General features: G+C 39.6%; 3 protein-coding genes across 5 annotated transcripts in view; 2 read left to right on the top strand and 1 right to left on the bottom strand.

Moving 5' to 3' along the window:
* LOC145454728 (tryptophan 2,3-dioxygenase-like) overlaps positions 1 to 16410 on the top strand; it is a 328104-nt gene that overhangs the window by 114348 nt on the left and 197346 nt on the right. The gene's annotated exons all lie outside the window — the stretch shown is intronic.
* Positions 781 to 16409, top strand: LOC145453990 (uncharacterized). 2 transcript variants are annotated; one of them, XM_080331950.1, is made up of 8 exons: positions 781 to 844; positions 11022 to 11189; positions 11916 to 12041; positions 13215 to 13415; positions 13858 to 14007; positions 14230 to 14383; positions 16009 to 16077; positions 16117 to 16256. In XM_080331950.1, the coding sequence occupies exons 1-7, from the start codon at positions 839 to 841 to the stop codon at positions 16056 to 16058; spliced, it is 855 nt and encodes a 284-aa protein (XP_080188076.1). In that variant the 5' UTR covers positions 781 to 838; the 3' UTR covers positions 16059 to 16077; positions 16117 to 16256. The 2 variants fall into 2 exon arrangements, with proteins under 2 accessions (XP_080188076.1, XP_080188075.1); XM_080331949.1 differs by lacking the exon at positions 16009 to 16077 and having other exon boundaries at positions 16117 to 16409.
* Positions 4315 to 7544, bottom strand: LOC145454070 (uncharacterized). Of its 2 annotated transcripts, XM_080332065.1 has the most exons (5): positions 7131 to 7544; positions 6214 to 6397; positions 5939 to 6111; positions 4866 to 4983; positions 4315 to 4788 (listed from the first exon to the last, which is right to left on the bottom strand). In XM_080332065.1, exons 2-5 carry the CDS (start codon positions 6223 to 6225, stop codon positions 4732 to 4734), a joined length of 360 nt encoding a protein of 119 aa, XP_080188191.1. In that variant the 5' UTR covers positions 6226 to 6397; positions 7131 to 7544; the 3' UTR covers positions 4315 to 4731. The 2 variants fall into 2 exon arrangements, 1 of the variants encoding a protein (XP_080188191.1); XR_013920027.1 differs by lacking the exons at positions 5939 to 6111; positions 6214 to 6397; positions 7131 to 7544 and having other exon boundaries at positions 4315 to 4430; positions 4494 to 4788; positions 4866 to 5932.

Below are 16410 nucleotides of genomic sequence, written 5' to 3'. Positions count from 1 at the left end.
CCGCTTTCAGTATATTGTAACCGTCCGCTATGTCATCTCATCGATGGGCATTGGGCAATCAGTCACCAAATTGGCGTGAAAATCGTATGGCTGACTTCTCCGTTATTCTCTGCTGTTTCGAAATATATTTCGTTACGCCCCGAACTCCGCTTTCAGTATACTATAACCGTCCGCTATATGTCATCTCATCGATGGGCATTGGGCAATCAGTCACCAAATTGGCGTGAAAATCGCATGGCTGACTTCTCCGTTATTCTCTGCTGTTTCGAAATATATTTCGTTACGCCCCGAACTCCGCTTTCAGTATATTGTAACCGTCTGCTATGTCATCTCATCGATGCAATCAGTCGCCAAATTGGCCTGAAACTCGTATGGCTGACTTCTCCGTTATTCTCTGCTGTTTCGAAATATATTTCGCTACGCCCCGAACTCCGCTTTCAGTATATTATAACCGTCCGCTTCGTCATCCCTCGAACTCGAATGGCTGACTATTCGCTTACATAAAATTCTGATCTCAGCTTCATATGTTGTCTTTTAATTGTCATTTAGCTCGAAATTTTATATGTTCCGCCGTCTACACGTTTTAGAGTTACGTATGCGCGTGTCTATAAAGGTCAATGACCGAAAGCTCCGCTCTCCGCTTCCTCCGCTATCTCCGTCTTTTAGGAATCGGCATTTTGGCTCTCTCCGCCATCTCCGTTGTTTCCGCGTTTTAGGGTCCGTTCTCCGCTTCCTCCGCTGTCTCCGCTGCCTCCGCTTCTCCGTCTTTTAGGGATGCCCCTTTAACACTGAAGTCAGAAATTTCTTCAATTGCAGTGGATGACAACAGAAGCAAGTCATGATGGTATGTACTGTACAATTATACTGTACAGGTACACCAGCGGTTTCCGACCTTTTGACAATTTTGTGGGGATCGTGATGATAATCTATGAGCCTATCATAGCCTATTTTACAAGTAAAATCATACATTCTTTTCGAATTGAAGTTAAGATTTGTTGTAGTCAAAGTTGCATTCAAGTGGCCCGCACCAGTGTGACCCAATCATGGGATAGTATTCCCTGCCCACTAGGGCTGTTCAAAATTAACTTTTTTTCTGGATTCCAGCCATTCCGTCATCAAATTGTCAGGTTACCCTAAAAGGCAGTGGCTATTCGTCCGGAACCGGACGAATAGCCCGCAGCCGTAGTCCAGGCTATTCGTCCGGAACCGTGTGACGTAACTATCCGAAATAAATGTTTCGTGTGACGTAACTGTTAAAAACCAACATACTACATACTCGCATTATTGAGTATTGACGGACTTCGGCTGTTTTTTATGTGTTTAGGTTATCGGTACACAATACCGCCATGCTCTTGAATATATATCGAATACATTGTTTATATGGCAGCACACAGTGAATCTCAAAGACACAGTACACGATGTGTGAGCATGAGCAGTGAGCACGCGGTACATTGTGCAGTGCAATTATTTCCAGTCCAACATTGTCCACTGCTATGCGATGGTACCATCCGAAGAGAATTTTTAGCAAAGTAGGCTACCGCATCTTTGCTATGCTACCTCTGCTTTGCAGACTTAACAATAAATAATCGGCGTCTTCTCCCAAAAGCATATTTTGTGGTGCATTGAACTGATAAAAAATGCTAATAAGCCGAACTGAACTGATATTAGACCTGGTATTTGGACACCAGAGTTGGATCAATTACATTATTTCAGTTCAATTACAATTACAATTACAATTACTTTCATGAATGTTTCAATTACATTACAATTACAATTACTCCATGCTAAAAATATCAAATTACAATTACAATTACAATTACTCCTTGCATGCTTCAATTATATTACAATTACAATTACAATTGCTGCTGTTGGACATGTAATTGAATAATCATAAATTCAACCGTGCTCCTTGACAACCGTAGCGTCGTATTTAACAACAATTCAAGTCTAGTTCAGATTGTGTAGTAATAAATGCGTTTATGTGCGTACATAGTATGCTATGTAAGATGTCATTGTGACGTAATATAAGCGTGTTTGTATGCTCGGTAATTATGGCTCACGTAATTGGAAATGTAAAATGTTATTTACCTAATTTCCTATGGGTTAGGATTAAGGATAGGGTGCAGTATGTCGTTGAAAAAGTATAATAATATATGCACGTGTTGGATTTGCGTATATAGTATATAATTAAAGAAATAATATTATTTTTATCGAGGGACGTAGGAATTAGGATGAGGAGTAAAATCAAAACCGTGCTTTGTCAGATAAGACGTTATATAATATCCAGAGGTCAGGTTAGTTAGCCAGACGAAGTAACGATGCAGCATCGTGATCTGAAATCGTATTGTAGATTGCCAACCCACGGATAGATGCGCAAGATGTGAGTCACGGATGAATGCACCGACAAACGTACTGCAGAGCCGGCTAAAAGCAGCAAACTTTGTAGTCCTAGAGCTGGCGATCCATGCGTTCAAATTTGATGCATCTGGTCTTTATCGTAAGCTATTGATGTACTAATTCCGAAATTACAAAATAAAATCTCGTCAGGGCAATGTAACTGCTCCAAAATAGCCGTTTAAGACCGACTGTTCTGAAAAGCGAGAGCGCTGCAGCAGCATGACCACAACAATTACCAATTACGCCCAGCGATTGTTCAGTACAATGCCGATTCCCAGACTTTCACGACTATTTTGGGATGGTACCATTGCCTGGAAATATACTTTTATTACGGAATCAGTGCGACACTAGGTTTCGATTAGGACCATACATATCAAATTTCGACGCTTGGATCGCCAGCTATGGGACTATCAATTCTGCTGCATTTAGCCGGCTCAGCAGTTCGCTTCTCGGCGTATTCAATCGTGAGTCACGTGTTGCGAATCCATCCGTTGGTTAGTAATCTAAAAATTGTATACAATGGCAGCCGAGGCCAGCATAGCGGTAAAAATAAAAAACTTCGCCCGCAAGGGCGCAGTCAAGGGCTTCCGCGAATGGATCCACCAAATTCCTTGTCGACATTTAAAGAGAATGCATTATAAGCACTGAGCTATATAAACACTGGAGTGCGCTACTCGCGATATTTACGTTGTCACTAGAAACAGTTGCATTGTGGGGAATAGGCTGGACGATTTAGTACAGGAGCTTATGGAAAAACGTCCAGTTTTAAAATATATTTGATTCGTATTGGGTTTGTAGTATTTTATACGAATGGAGCTTTGAATGAATAATCATCGTAACATTCAGGATTTGTTTCAGCCCAATATCTCGTGTTTATATCTGTGTTATCTGTGTATTTCGACATGTCGAAGATATAAGTGGTTTCGATTGTTCGTGGTAAAATAAGGTTGTCTATGTGTCATCGTAGGTATTTTTTTGTGGTTATATTCCTGATGTAGATTGCTTTACTCGTTGTATCCAGCATATTTTACGTGTACAGAAATAAGCAAGCTGTCAAAAGATGTATAATGCCAGTTCAGTTATCTTTCAGATATATGTATCTATAGGAAGTAAAAGCATCTACGATTGTCAGCTTGAAGTTATTATCGGAGCGTGCCTCAGAATTACCTATCCTGGATTCAAAATCTTCATACTGCAATGGAGCTGATGTGAATGCTGTAACTGCCAGCTACGTGGTGGCTGTGAATATTGCTGATGGAGAAAATTCAGCATCATGGGACATATCAAAAGGCACTGCTGAAATCAATTGAATGCCATTGTGGTTATTCTACGTATTTATTGGTTCAGCGTATTTAAATAAATCCAAAAAAGATGAAGTAAAGATATGTCTGCTATGTGTAGCGATGGGGTAGTGATTTCTGTAGAAGTGACTGAATGAGAGAAACAAGAAATGCATGGGTCCTTATTCAGATGTAGCTAGAATTGCTCAATTCACAGTGAAATTGAGGCTATGTTGGTTGTAGCAGCAATCTGTGCACTGTGGGAGTTCATAATAAATATTAATTTTATCGAATCAATACGGCACAAGATACAATCTAAATGGCGTACATGTATTTGATCATAATTACACCTATAGCTACCCATATACGTGTGTACATGAAGCTTGGCTCGTTTTGCACTTTCATGAAACCAGAAATTAGATTAGATTCAAAACTAACTGGAGATGTGAACATTCCAACTCAGTTTTTCTGCCCACGATACTTGCTTGCCCTACTAGATGATGCACTCGAACCTGGCTTTAGATCAACCATTTCTGTGGTCACACGCAATAATGCGCTGTACTGCCTCGTCACACGAAATACCGCGCTGTACTGTCTCGTACCAAAATGCTGAACTTTCGTTTTCAGAAACACCAGCTTCGGTTATGAGAAACGAATTTTTCTATTAAAATAACAACATAAAAAAATAAAAACAGAAATAAATTAATTAATTGTGATCGACTTTACGTCGCCTTCGGCGTAATTAACGGTGATCTGAAAGTCAAATGTGGGATAAGTTAGGGCTTAATATCTGCGAACGAGGTATAATAAACGAACCGATTCCAATTTAATGGAATTTCTTCTCTTCTTACGCGGCACAGTCACATTGAAGGCCACCCCACTGCGGGGCCTACGACGACGACGTCGTTTTGGGGCACTGTTCAAGATAAATGAACTAACATATGAGAAATTGTTCACTTGAAGACACATTGATCGACATAACTTGATGTCACGACAACGTTTTTATACCAAAATGCGTATAAAATAGTAAAGAAAGTGTGTTAGCCGGTGTCTTCTACGGGTTTGAAGTATGTGTTGAATAGACTTGCTCCCTTCTTTGTTTTCTTATTATCTGTAAAGATACCAAAAACGGTTAGTACAGAATTACAATAATGAAAATTCTACGGCATACGAAGAAAGTGGCCTCACCTCATTCAATGGGTTAGCCGGTGTCTTCCGTGGGTTTGAAGTAAGAGTTGGGTATGTAAATATTCTCTCTGGCGACGCAGGGTTGGCTTTACAGCTTAACGATGGTCGATTCCAGAACCTTTGAATGGAAAAGAAAACAGCCACGAGCAAGTATGGAATAAAGCGATAGTTACATCTGTGTACAAGAGCACATATCATATAAATTATATATTCACAGTTTACCGCTAAAGGTATTGGACACTGAATGCAGCCTAATGATAAAAGGATGACAGATGTAACAAAATTGTTATCCATCTTCTCAACGACAACATCGGAAAGCGGTAACGAATTGTCATTTTCTTTTTCAACGGAAGGGTGAAGGTAATTCAACAAATGAATCACCTTGAGCCTCATTATTGAACATATGGCAAAGGTGTCAATCGCCGTAACAGAACCAGCTTAATGAAATAACATTAATGCCCAATCTGTGCTAGTAGAGAATATATTTTAATGGAAGCCTATAAAATACGCATGATCGAAAAAACACCAAAATATGTTCTATAGATAGAACCAACTCTTGGAATTGTTTCGAACATAAAGATTTGAGCTTTCCACATAATTTATATTATCATGACATTACGACTCTAGAGACACAACTATAAGCCCTAGTAATGACCAGAGGTGTTCAGTTAAGAAGTACTTCTACTCAAAGTAGGTTTTGCTCACTTGCGCTACTTCTTCAAGTTTTTAAACTACCTCTGCTTGAGTAGAATCAATCATACCAGCGTCTTATCACACTTGGATGGGGAAGAGCAAGTTGAAAATTCTGACGCACAAAATTGTATGCCTTAGTGGAATAATACTGAAGCGTCATTGCAAATGATTGCAGTTCCTTAGAGTATTTGACTCCTCTTCCACCAGCTTGTAGCTTCATACGTTGCAAGAGCTCACTTGGTAGACCACTGAATTTTTGTGACATTACCTCTACACACGAATCGCTTATCAAATTGTTCTTCTTAAGAGATGCAATGACTTCATCCAGAGTTTTCACTTTTTTTTGCAGACGGTATGTTCTCATTCTGGCTGCAACCAACCTCTTTTTAATTTCTGCCACCCTACGGCGTTGCTGTTGAACGACTTTTTGAGGAGACGTGTGCGCACAGTAGCTGTGGTCGTGAAGAACTACTTCAGGTTCAGCGTTTTGTGCTTCATAATGCCGTTTCTTATCTGGAACTGCAGAAGGTCTCACTCGTCGGTTGTTCGAAGCCTGAAATTTGTGAATTTTATGTTAACTAGGGCTAAAATAAAGGTATAGTAATTGGAACTCAAACTTCATAAATATATAGTCACTGTCTAGTGTCTACCGTACCTTTGGCCTCATTTATTTTGGAAAATTCAGAAATCTTGTCCTTAAACGAATTCTCCCGCCAACACGGTAAATATCACTTTCTGAAAAATGATCAGAGCAGATGACCGACGATCTTGCTGGCTCCCAGTCTTTTCTTCTAATACATTCTATCCATCTTTCTTTCAGGGAATCATTGGTAGGAAAGCTGCGTTGTAGAGAACATTGTATCAGTTCACAAGTAATTCTATGATACGAAGCACACGAAATTGACCATTCTTTGTTATGAACGATGATAAAAGTAGCAGGAACATATGTGAAATTATCTTGTTTGATTTAGATATATCTGTTACTTTCTACCCCAGAAGGATAAACTATTAGGTAACCTTTTAAATCTAAAGCCAAAGGTAAACCTAAAAAAACATCTTACGAGACAAATCGAACGTCTCGCACGCACAAAGCTATAATGAACTCGACCACGGAATTAACAATTTGAACTTTAGTGTGAGCATCTGGCACCAGAAATATAGAATTATTACTCAACTATGCTGGACAAAACCGTGTGGCCCTCAATTATACCTTTCCTTCTAGTCCTACCTCCAACCTTCACGACAATTTTAAGCAAGGATTGAGTACTAAGCTAGGTATTGGCTGAACTGCCCATACAGAATACAAACAGTGACCTGGCTGGTCATGCTATTACAGGTATACTGATGAACTGACATGGTGCTGAGACTGCTGATATAGTCTGCTCTGATCATACCAACATCCATATACTTGTGACAAAATGTTCTGGTATAATGACACTTTAACATGGCCTATTCATTAATGCTGTGGCTTATCTGGACATTGATTAACTGTGATGGTCAGGAGATATTAAAAATAGAAACTGATTCTTCAAAGATAGTCTTGCTGCCCTGCATATTCTGCCATTCACTCACCGGTGAAATGTTCTTGGATGCCGACGCTTTACCAAAGACTCTTCATCGCTACTACCATCGCTATTACTTCTCATATATGACTCCGTGGATATCTTTTTCTGCCTTTTACTGCACCCATAGGCGCAACAAACACTACCACCAAAACGAGATGTCTTCGACATGTCGAAATACACAGATAACACAGATATAAACACGAGATATTGGGCTGAAACAAATCCTGAATGTTACGATGATTATTCATTCAAAGCTCCATTCGTATAAAATACTACAAACCCAATACGAATCAAATATATTTTAAAACTGGACGTTTTTCCATAAGCGCCTGTACTAAGTCGTCCAGCCTATTCCCCACAATGCAACTGTAACATGGTGACAACGCAAATTTGCTTAGCCGGAGATGGCAGTAGTTCGGGGCTTGATTATAAGTCAATTATTTTATGTTGTGCTTGTCAGGTCTCAATAGCAATTTATTGTAATTGAAATTGTAATTAGGCAAAATTTTTGTCAAATTACAATTACAATTACAATTACACAAAATAAAAATGCTTCAATTACAATTACATTACAATTACATTGAAAAATGTAATTAATTACATTCAATTACAATTACAAATTACAATTGATCCAACTCTGTTGGACACTGGTTCAACTCGCCATGTTTCATCTCAATCTTTCAAGTCCAGCACGTCTGTTAGAAGATGAAGATATATATATCGTAACCCAGGCTATATCGCGTTGGGGATGGCTGTATTCTGTACCTCATGTACAACGACCAATTCCTTTTCATTGACTGATGAAGACATCTCGATGGTATTAAAGACACGTTGCAATACAATGACACATTAGGATCAACAAAAAGTATACAAAAACTACAGCAAGCAAGGACAGTCGCGCTGTAGCGAAAGGATCGGGAGATCATCATTGAAACGAATGCGAAATAATCAGTGTTCAGTTAATGCAGGAGTAATTTGATGGTATTGTGATAGAGAGCAACTGCGATAACTGCCAGAGTATTCTTACTACTCGTAGTCTACCTACGTGGATCCTCCAATCGCCAATCCAATCTGTCTACTTTATGTAGTACAGAATGCACGTTATATTTGATCACGGCGCTTGTAATTCAATTTCGTAGTGATTATCGTCGGGTCATACATGTTCAAATACACACACGTAAATTGCGATATACACGACATAATGTGATGTAATGAACAGAACAGACATTAGGATGCCGGAAGACCATAGTATCTCAATCCAGTTTCCACCTCAGCTTCGTGTAGATCAGGGGTTCTCAACTTCCCTTGTATAACGGGCCGCATTTTAACAGCAAAAGACGCTGCGGGCCGCAGAACAATATTACCATGTATTTGTGGGCTAATATTAAATTTAGGCTACTGTAGCCTATTTACCAGTCGTATACGGGCATTTAGTATTAGTACATTTTTATGCATTATAAAGTACGGTATTAATGGACACTGGACAGCGTTCGTAAGTTTGCAGCTGCTGCTTGTTGTGAGAATATGTAGTGTAGGCCTATCTTCTAGCGGCGCAAGTAAATCATTTCATGGAGGGTGCATTGCATTCATTGCCAAGTCGGTATATGCAACTTCCAACCCTACCACCGGAGAACCGAACTCTCTGTTTCAATGCGTGAGCGAGCAAGTATAAATTACGGTAACTTTTGCGTTACAAAGGCCATTATCACATTGAGCTCTGAGTGATATGAGAAGAAGTCTGGCGTTCGGGGCCATTTCTGAGCAAACCAATCACCCCTTATCATTTCCTTCCATGCCTGGGGCATAAGCCAGCTTTGTCAAGTTGATATTTCCGCTGGTCCCCTCCCCACGTTTGCCAAGCCAGCATTTCCTCTGCATATATTATGCAAAGTTGGTGGATTCGTCCGAGGCTGGGTTAAATTAGTCTACTTGTTTCAGAACATGCGATAAAAGATCGACTGGCATTAATGTTACTCGTCTGGTCACGATTGGATCGGACGACTGTATCTTAGTAATTTGTCCGGTGATGTTGCCCTTGCTGCTGGTCCGGAAACAACAAATATTCGCGCATAATGTTAAGGTTTTATAAAAATCACACCTTCTATAGTAGATTTCTTGGGTTTAGCCATATTCCAAGCAATTTTGAACGATGCGTCTGTAACGTAGTCGGCAATGTAAACAACCGTTCGCAGTGAGTCAAACACTCTTTAAAAGTGTAGGCCTGCTACATAGCGGGATTCTCTTGAGTCCGAGTCCAGCTTAATACCGATTCAAAAGAAAAACAATCTGAAGTCGAGCATATATCAAGAAACGTCCCATTATAAAGCAGTGGTTCTCAAACTCTTTCATACACGCCTACCTTTTTGATAGGGAAAAATTTCGAGCCCCCTAACGTGATATAAGATAATGAAACCAGAATGCTAGGAATACAAAAGGCAGGTTTGATGGCATGGAAGGTTATGGCTGTTGATGAGAGAATTCTCAAATATGAAACCAGACTATACACAGTGAAATAACTATGAATTGGAGATATATTGCGCGCAGGGCGAACATTTTTTTCAGTCGACCACGTTTTTGCGCCCGCCTTCAGATGCTTTCACTGTGTCAGTAATAATTGCGTTTATAATGAAAGATGTCGCGGGCCGCAAAATAATCGTCTGCGGGCCGCAGTTGAGAACCCCTGGTGTAGATCTTGATCTTGTTGCGTCTTCCATTTTCAGACAGTTATACTTTCTCGTTTTCATTCGATTCTTTGTTCCGGTATAGAGATTGTGTAGGATTGTACAATCTCTATAGTTCCGGTACTTCAACTAGTCTCATCTCTGCGCTTATCGACGACCGAGGACCGAGTAACACTGGGCTAAAGTAGCCCAGATAATCCTCTGGTAAATGAACCCAAGCCGCTAGCGTTGTAGGTGGCGGAAGTCACCGAGGACCGAGTAACACTGGGCTAAAGTAGCCCAGATAATCCTCAGGTAAATGAACAGGCGTTGTAGGTGGCGGAAGTCACCATTGCGCTCGAGTTCCCTTGTTTGGATATTAGTAGAGATAGGTAACCAGCGACAGTATTATGTTCCGGTAATATACAGCGATAAACTAAACACGCAAAAAATGCAGCCGAGCCAAAGTCCGTCAACTCAGCAACGTCAGTAGATGCTGGCGGCGCATAATTACGTCACACATCAGATACTGGCGGTGCTTAGTTACGTCACACAGTTCCGGACGAATAGCCTGGACTATGGCTGCGGGCTATTCATCCGGTTCCGGACGAATAGCCACTGCCACCCTAAAAAACGCTGCACACCAAATTTGGTTCAATTCTAACAAGTGTAAGACTCCGCAGATCCAATTAAAAATTTTAATTTATTAGGAAAAATTTTTTTTTTAAATTTCAAATTTTTCTGTTAACCCCATGAAATGATGCAAAACAAATTTGACTCAATTCCAACTAGTAGAAGCGGAGTTATTGGAGTTTTTCGTTGATAATCCACGGATTACCCCACCAATCAAGGATAATCCGAGAATTATCAACGAAAAATTCAAATAACTCCGCTCCTACTAGTTGGAATTGAGTCAAATTTGTTTTGCATGGTCTCTGAAGACAGCTCAACAATTTCATGGGGTTGACAGAAAAATTTGAAAATTTTTCTTTTTTCTTTTCCCGTATAAATTAAAATTTTTAATTGGATCTGCGGAGCCTCATACTTGTTAGAATTGAACCAAATTTGGTGTGCAGCGTTTTTTAGGGTAACCTGACAATTTGATGACTGAATGGCTGGAATCCAGAAAAAAAGTTATTTTTGAACAGCCCTACTGCCCACCCCTGATTTTCCATAGCTTATGGTAGATTAGACTTCGTATGCATCATTGATTTATAATCTCACCCTTTTATTTGAAGGAAATTGTCACTCTTTTTGACTGGAATATTCTGGCTCCCATGTATATCGACATGAGTGAATATACGTCGGTGAACGGTGATACCAACTTATTACATGAGAAGAAACGTCTCTTGTTAGTGATTCACCGCATCAAAACCAGCAATGCTGACATTGTTACCTTGCAAGAAGTAAGGTATTTTGGTTTCTTTGGTATGATTTGTCTTTATTCAGCTATACCGAGACGCTCAAAATTTTTGTACCCCCCCCCCCCGATCCCCTGGGTTACACTGATAATCCTAGGAACTAGCTCTGATTTTTGCCAATGGCAAAAGACATATGGAACAAAATGACTTTGGGCAGTTGAAATTCTCATGATCAAATACACACCATTTCACATGTAATCAGAATGGAAGCGAAGATGACATAATAGCGTAATGAATTGCATGATGATCAAAAATGATACCTGTAAAATAATTATACAATAGATTGAATTTGTAAAAACTGTCAACCACTATATATAAATTCTAATTATCTTTTGTAGTCTCTTTGTGGATGTGGGTTTCGAAACGGTAGGCATAATTGTATTCAAACTACTTAGCCGATGTTTGACGTGAAATCTGTGCATTAGTAAAGCAAGACCTTTGATAATGTCATTCCGCAATTAAAAGAAGCTTATATTCAAATTTGCTTAGTCAAGTCCAAATCCACATCTATGAAGTTATGCTGGCAGTTATTACGCCACATCATGACTTTATCACACTCATCTTATTCTTGAAAAATATTTGAAATATTTATTTCCGGGAGTGGTCGATACAAGTCAAGAAGCCAGTTGCTGCTGCATTTTGCGCACTCCTGGTCTATACCGACTAACGCACAATCGCACGGAATTTATACGAGATTTGTTACACATTCAGGTACAAAAAGACCAGTATGAAGCCCTCCAATCAGAGTTGTCCGACAAATATGTATCCCTTGGATTAGCCAGTCATCAACTTTCTTACTGGACTAATGAATGGTTGAAGGAAGGAGAAAAACCGCAGGTGGATAATCAAAGTCATGTTGGAAGTATAGACCTGATAGTGTAGTTGTATTGTCAATGTTTGCAACACCAATACCAATACCTTCCTAAGTGTTGGTGGGTTTATCTAGGCTTCTCATTGCCAGTCAATTCACATAAAGCCTTGAATGAAAGTGAGCTGTACTACATGACGCTGTATCAGAAATCATTTTACAAGAATATCGGCCGATGTAGACTGACCAATGTAGTCAAAATACCATGATATGAATACTAAAAAATAATAAAACGCAGGCCCACCCAAATGCTGCTTTCTAGTTTCTTCACGCAACATATTTTGACTAAACGTCACTTCAATTAGCCACTTCAAACCATAGCTTTAACTGAATTTAGCAGGGCTATAATGATCGCAATTTTTCGTTGACTCGACTTAACTCGAGTCATTTTTGTTAAAGATCGAAAATGACTGGACTCAACTCTAGCCAATTTGTGTTTGATTATACTTATACTCTACTTATACTTATACTTATAAATGAAAATATGATCAGGCACTGAACCACCCAGAATTCGCCCTCCAAGTCTGAACTATCGGCATTGTCTGAACAATCGAAGAGCCGCAATGGGTCATTGTTATGGTCATTGTTTTGCGGTCATCCGATTGTTCTGAACAATGCAGATTTTAAATGTTGAGGGTGATTTTTCATTCAAGTACGGAGTCTGGCCATATTTTAATTATATTTTCGGAATCAGTGCGACAGTAGATTTCGATCAAGACCGGATTCAGTAAATTTTGAGCTCTGGAAGATAAATTTTGGAATGTCAGAAATCCTACAGTCGCTCCGGCAAAATCAGTCCGAACAAAGCTTCAGCGAAGCGGAATGAAGCTGCAAAATCGGTCGTTTCCATTTCATGTTTACTTTCGATAGTTTCACAGAATGAGTTGAACCTGCTTCGAACTCCATACTGACCAGTAAACAAGCTATGACTTGGACTCGGACTCGAGTCTTAACACTATGATTCGGACTCGACCCGTTGCTCCTTGACTCGGACTTGAGTCATTTTAAATTCACCACCGAGTCAAGTCAAAACTATGAAAGTCAAATTGACCTGTGACTTGGTTACAACCCTAGAATTTATTTATGTGCTGTCTTTGTGCCACTAATTTTATTGCTGTAATCTATCTCGATTGTGTTTTCAGGAAAATGGTCAGGTTACATTCCTGCGCAAAGGCATGTTTGAAGTAATCGAGCAAGAGATCATACAGACAACAGATGATGGAAACAGATTACAGATTGCAGTGTTGAAATATCGTGCAGACCGTATGCCATGCATAATACTTGTCAATTTACACCTGGAGTCTGGTATGGACGATTGGAAGCATGTCGCTAGAAAGCAGCAGGTTTGTTATTTAGAAAAGTGTTTCGGTCGAGTTTGAACACAAGTAGTGGGGAAGAGGATTGAAAGATGCTCAACTGCAGTTTTGAAGAGTAGAATTGGGACTGGGTGTGAAGGACTTTTACCAGTCAGTTGCCGGTTACAACATCAAAATTTAACTCGTAAAAATGACGCGAATCTATCCAAAACCTGCTTGCTTCTTGACAGAGAGTAAAACATGAAACCCCGATCCCCCTCTACTATAGTTAATGGGATCTGTCGTTAGTCACATATGTAAGCATGTTAGAAATTGCGAGTAATACTCATTTTATTCATCAATCTGTAGCCTACTATTGCAATGATTTCTCATGAAATTTCAACATGAAATTATATCCGAACTCAGTTTAGACAAGTTATCCGAGATCTGTCAATGAAGAGACAGTCTATCTTACATTTGTAAATTTCAGGTTGCTAAAATACATAAAGAAGTGGAGAAAAGATTGCTGAAGTTGTCAGATCTCAAACCGTATCCAATTTTGGTTGGTGACTTCAATACATTCGGTGATCAACTGGGTATGAAGGAAATTCGTCAGTCTGGTTATGTTGATGTAGCTGAGGTAGAGTGTTGTCATTTCAATATATTACCATGTCCAAGTCGACGTCATGCAGCGTTAAGCCACCATTACAATGCATTCAAGCACCACGCAGATAATACTGATGTCATGGTGGCTCCTGATATTTGTGGTATGCATTTTGCTAAAGTCTATTTCACATTCATCCTGGACGAAGCAAATTGCTATTTCTTGAAAACTTACCATTTTATTGTCTCTGTATGTCAGACACTTGGAAAAGAGAGGCCAACATTCATTGTGGTGACAGAAGACGACTACCAAGTCACCCTTGATCATGTTGTGTTGCGCAAAGCTGATGTAGACGGCGGGCGTGTAAGGGTGAAAGCTTTCGAAGTGCCTGATTTATCATCTCAGCAGTACAGTAAGTACATGTGTTATGTTATCAGTCATCAGCTTAATACGAAATGACTGCATGCTGTTTTTGCTTTGGCTAGATCCAGGTGGAGTTTTCGAAGCGAAACTACTCTTCGTTGCAAATTTTGATCATAGTTTGGAAGCATATCTTTTTGGAAGCATATCTTTTTTTTGCTTTTACGCATCATTTCAATTTCATGCCATCGTGAAACTACAGGATTGTAGTGACTCGAGTTATGTTCTCAGAATACGGAAATGACTCGACTCGGGTCAATCTGTGTAATGACTCGGACCAAGTCGTCTGCCTGAGTTTTGAGTCATATGAGACCGATATTTCATTGTAATTTCAAAGAATGGTGAAGTAACCACACTATTGGTATTTCATCTATTTGCAGCGGTACTTGAAAATGTGAAAATTAGTATATTGTGAACGGGAACCGTTCAATATCACCAAAAATGAAGACTAAATAAGATTTTCACTGGAAACTGGAAACTGAGCAGTCGACGCAATGTCTTGGACTCGAGTCATATTACCACGGCTCGGATTCGACTCTCTGCTCGCTGACTTGAACTTGGACTTGGGTCAGTGCTGAATTGAAAATGACTCGACTTGCGAGCAGTGCGAGCGACTTGGAGCCTTGTGACTTGGTTACAACCCCTGTAAAACTATTAGCAATCCTCCATAAGGAAGATTTGTCTAATAAAGAAGTGCTCGAGTAGGTTCTGCCGACTCACATCACTCAAGTGGTTATGTTTCAACTATTTCCAACTACTACAAAGTAGCCTACCTTCAATTTTAGATGTTGTCAAGTAGAAAATAGTGTTTGGACATATTTGCATCAGTTTTAGTGAAAATGTCACAACAGAAGGTCGCTTATCACATTGGCGGAATAAAATAAATATCATTATTCATTCTGCGGTGGTCGATTACTACTGCTAACAAATTTTCCGAAACACCCCACTCGTCCATAGCTACTATTGTAAAATACTCCCTACAGTCATTTTCAGACAATTCATTTTCTACTTGTGCAGTATGAATTGAAAATATTTACCTCTACCCGTTATCTGATATGAATCGAAAATATTTACCTCTACCCGTTTAACTGATAGATATCGGCGGTATTACTTCTACTCTTACACGAGTATCATTAATGACAACTTTGATCACCGTGCAGCATATGTATATGCATTGTATGACCGTGGGCAATTCATTATTTAGACAATTGTTACACGAGTATCATTAATGACAACTTTGAACACCGTGCAGCATATGTATATGCATTGTATGACCGTGGGCAATTCATTATTTAGACAATTGTCATCTTCCTAACTCCTTTTATTACCGGACCACGACTGACCTATCGATCTCGCTTCCCATGACATGCCGCCCTATTTCTTGTCGCATTCTTCTTCTATACTATCTTCTTTACTTTCATTCAGTGTGCATGCCTCCTCTTTACATCGCCTAGGCCAAGGTGGGTGTCAGATTCCATAGACTACTCCTTGTCGCTTCGACATCTTCCTGTCTTTTCATTGTATCGCATTTTTGTGGTGTATTGAACTGATAAAATTGCTAATAAACCAATGATGATGATGGAATACATGTAATATTACTCATTCTTCTTGCTTTAGGCCAACATCGGAAAGCCCTACTGTTACTTGCACACTTGTACAGTACTTAACACTAATGCTTGGCCATTGGTGAGCGAAGTTTGAAACTGGACTTTTCTATTTCTCCAGATTCAGTGACGCATAGAGCAGTCATCATCGACGCTCTAAGTCAGAGGCTACAGCGAAAGAATTTGTCTTTCACGGAAGGATTGAAGACCTCAGACGAAGCACTCGATATAGTATCTCATATTTTACCTTCGTCGGCAAATTTCACTGAATCTGACGCACTTAAAGCGCTTAGGGTTGGATCAGATCATCTGCCGCTATACGTCGAGCTTGAATTAAGCCATACTTGACTTTTTGGCGTATTTTCAACTCCTATATATTTGCAATATAAAAAATCTGTGCACTTTTTTGGACAAC

This window comes from Botryllus schlosseri, chromosome 13 (assembly GCF_051294905.1).
Source record: "Botryllus schlosseri isolate E-star chromosome 13, Bs_hap1, whole genome shotgun sequence".
Lineage (NCBI taxonomy): Eukaryota > Metazoa > Chordata > Ascidiacea > Stolidobranchia > Styelidae > Botryllus > Botryllus schlosseri.
This window is presented reverse-complemented; position numbering and strand designations above follow the sequence as displayed.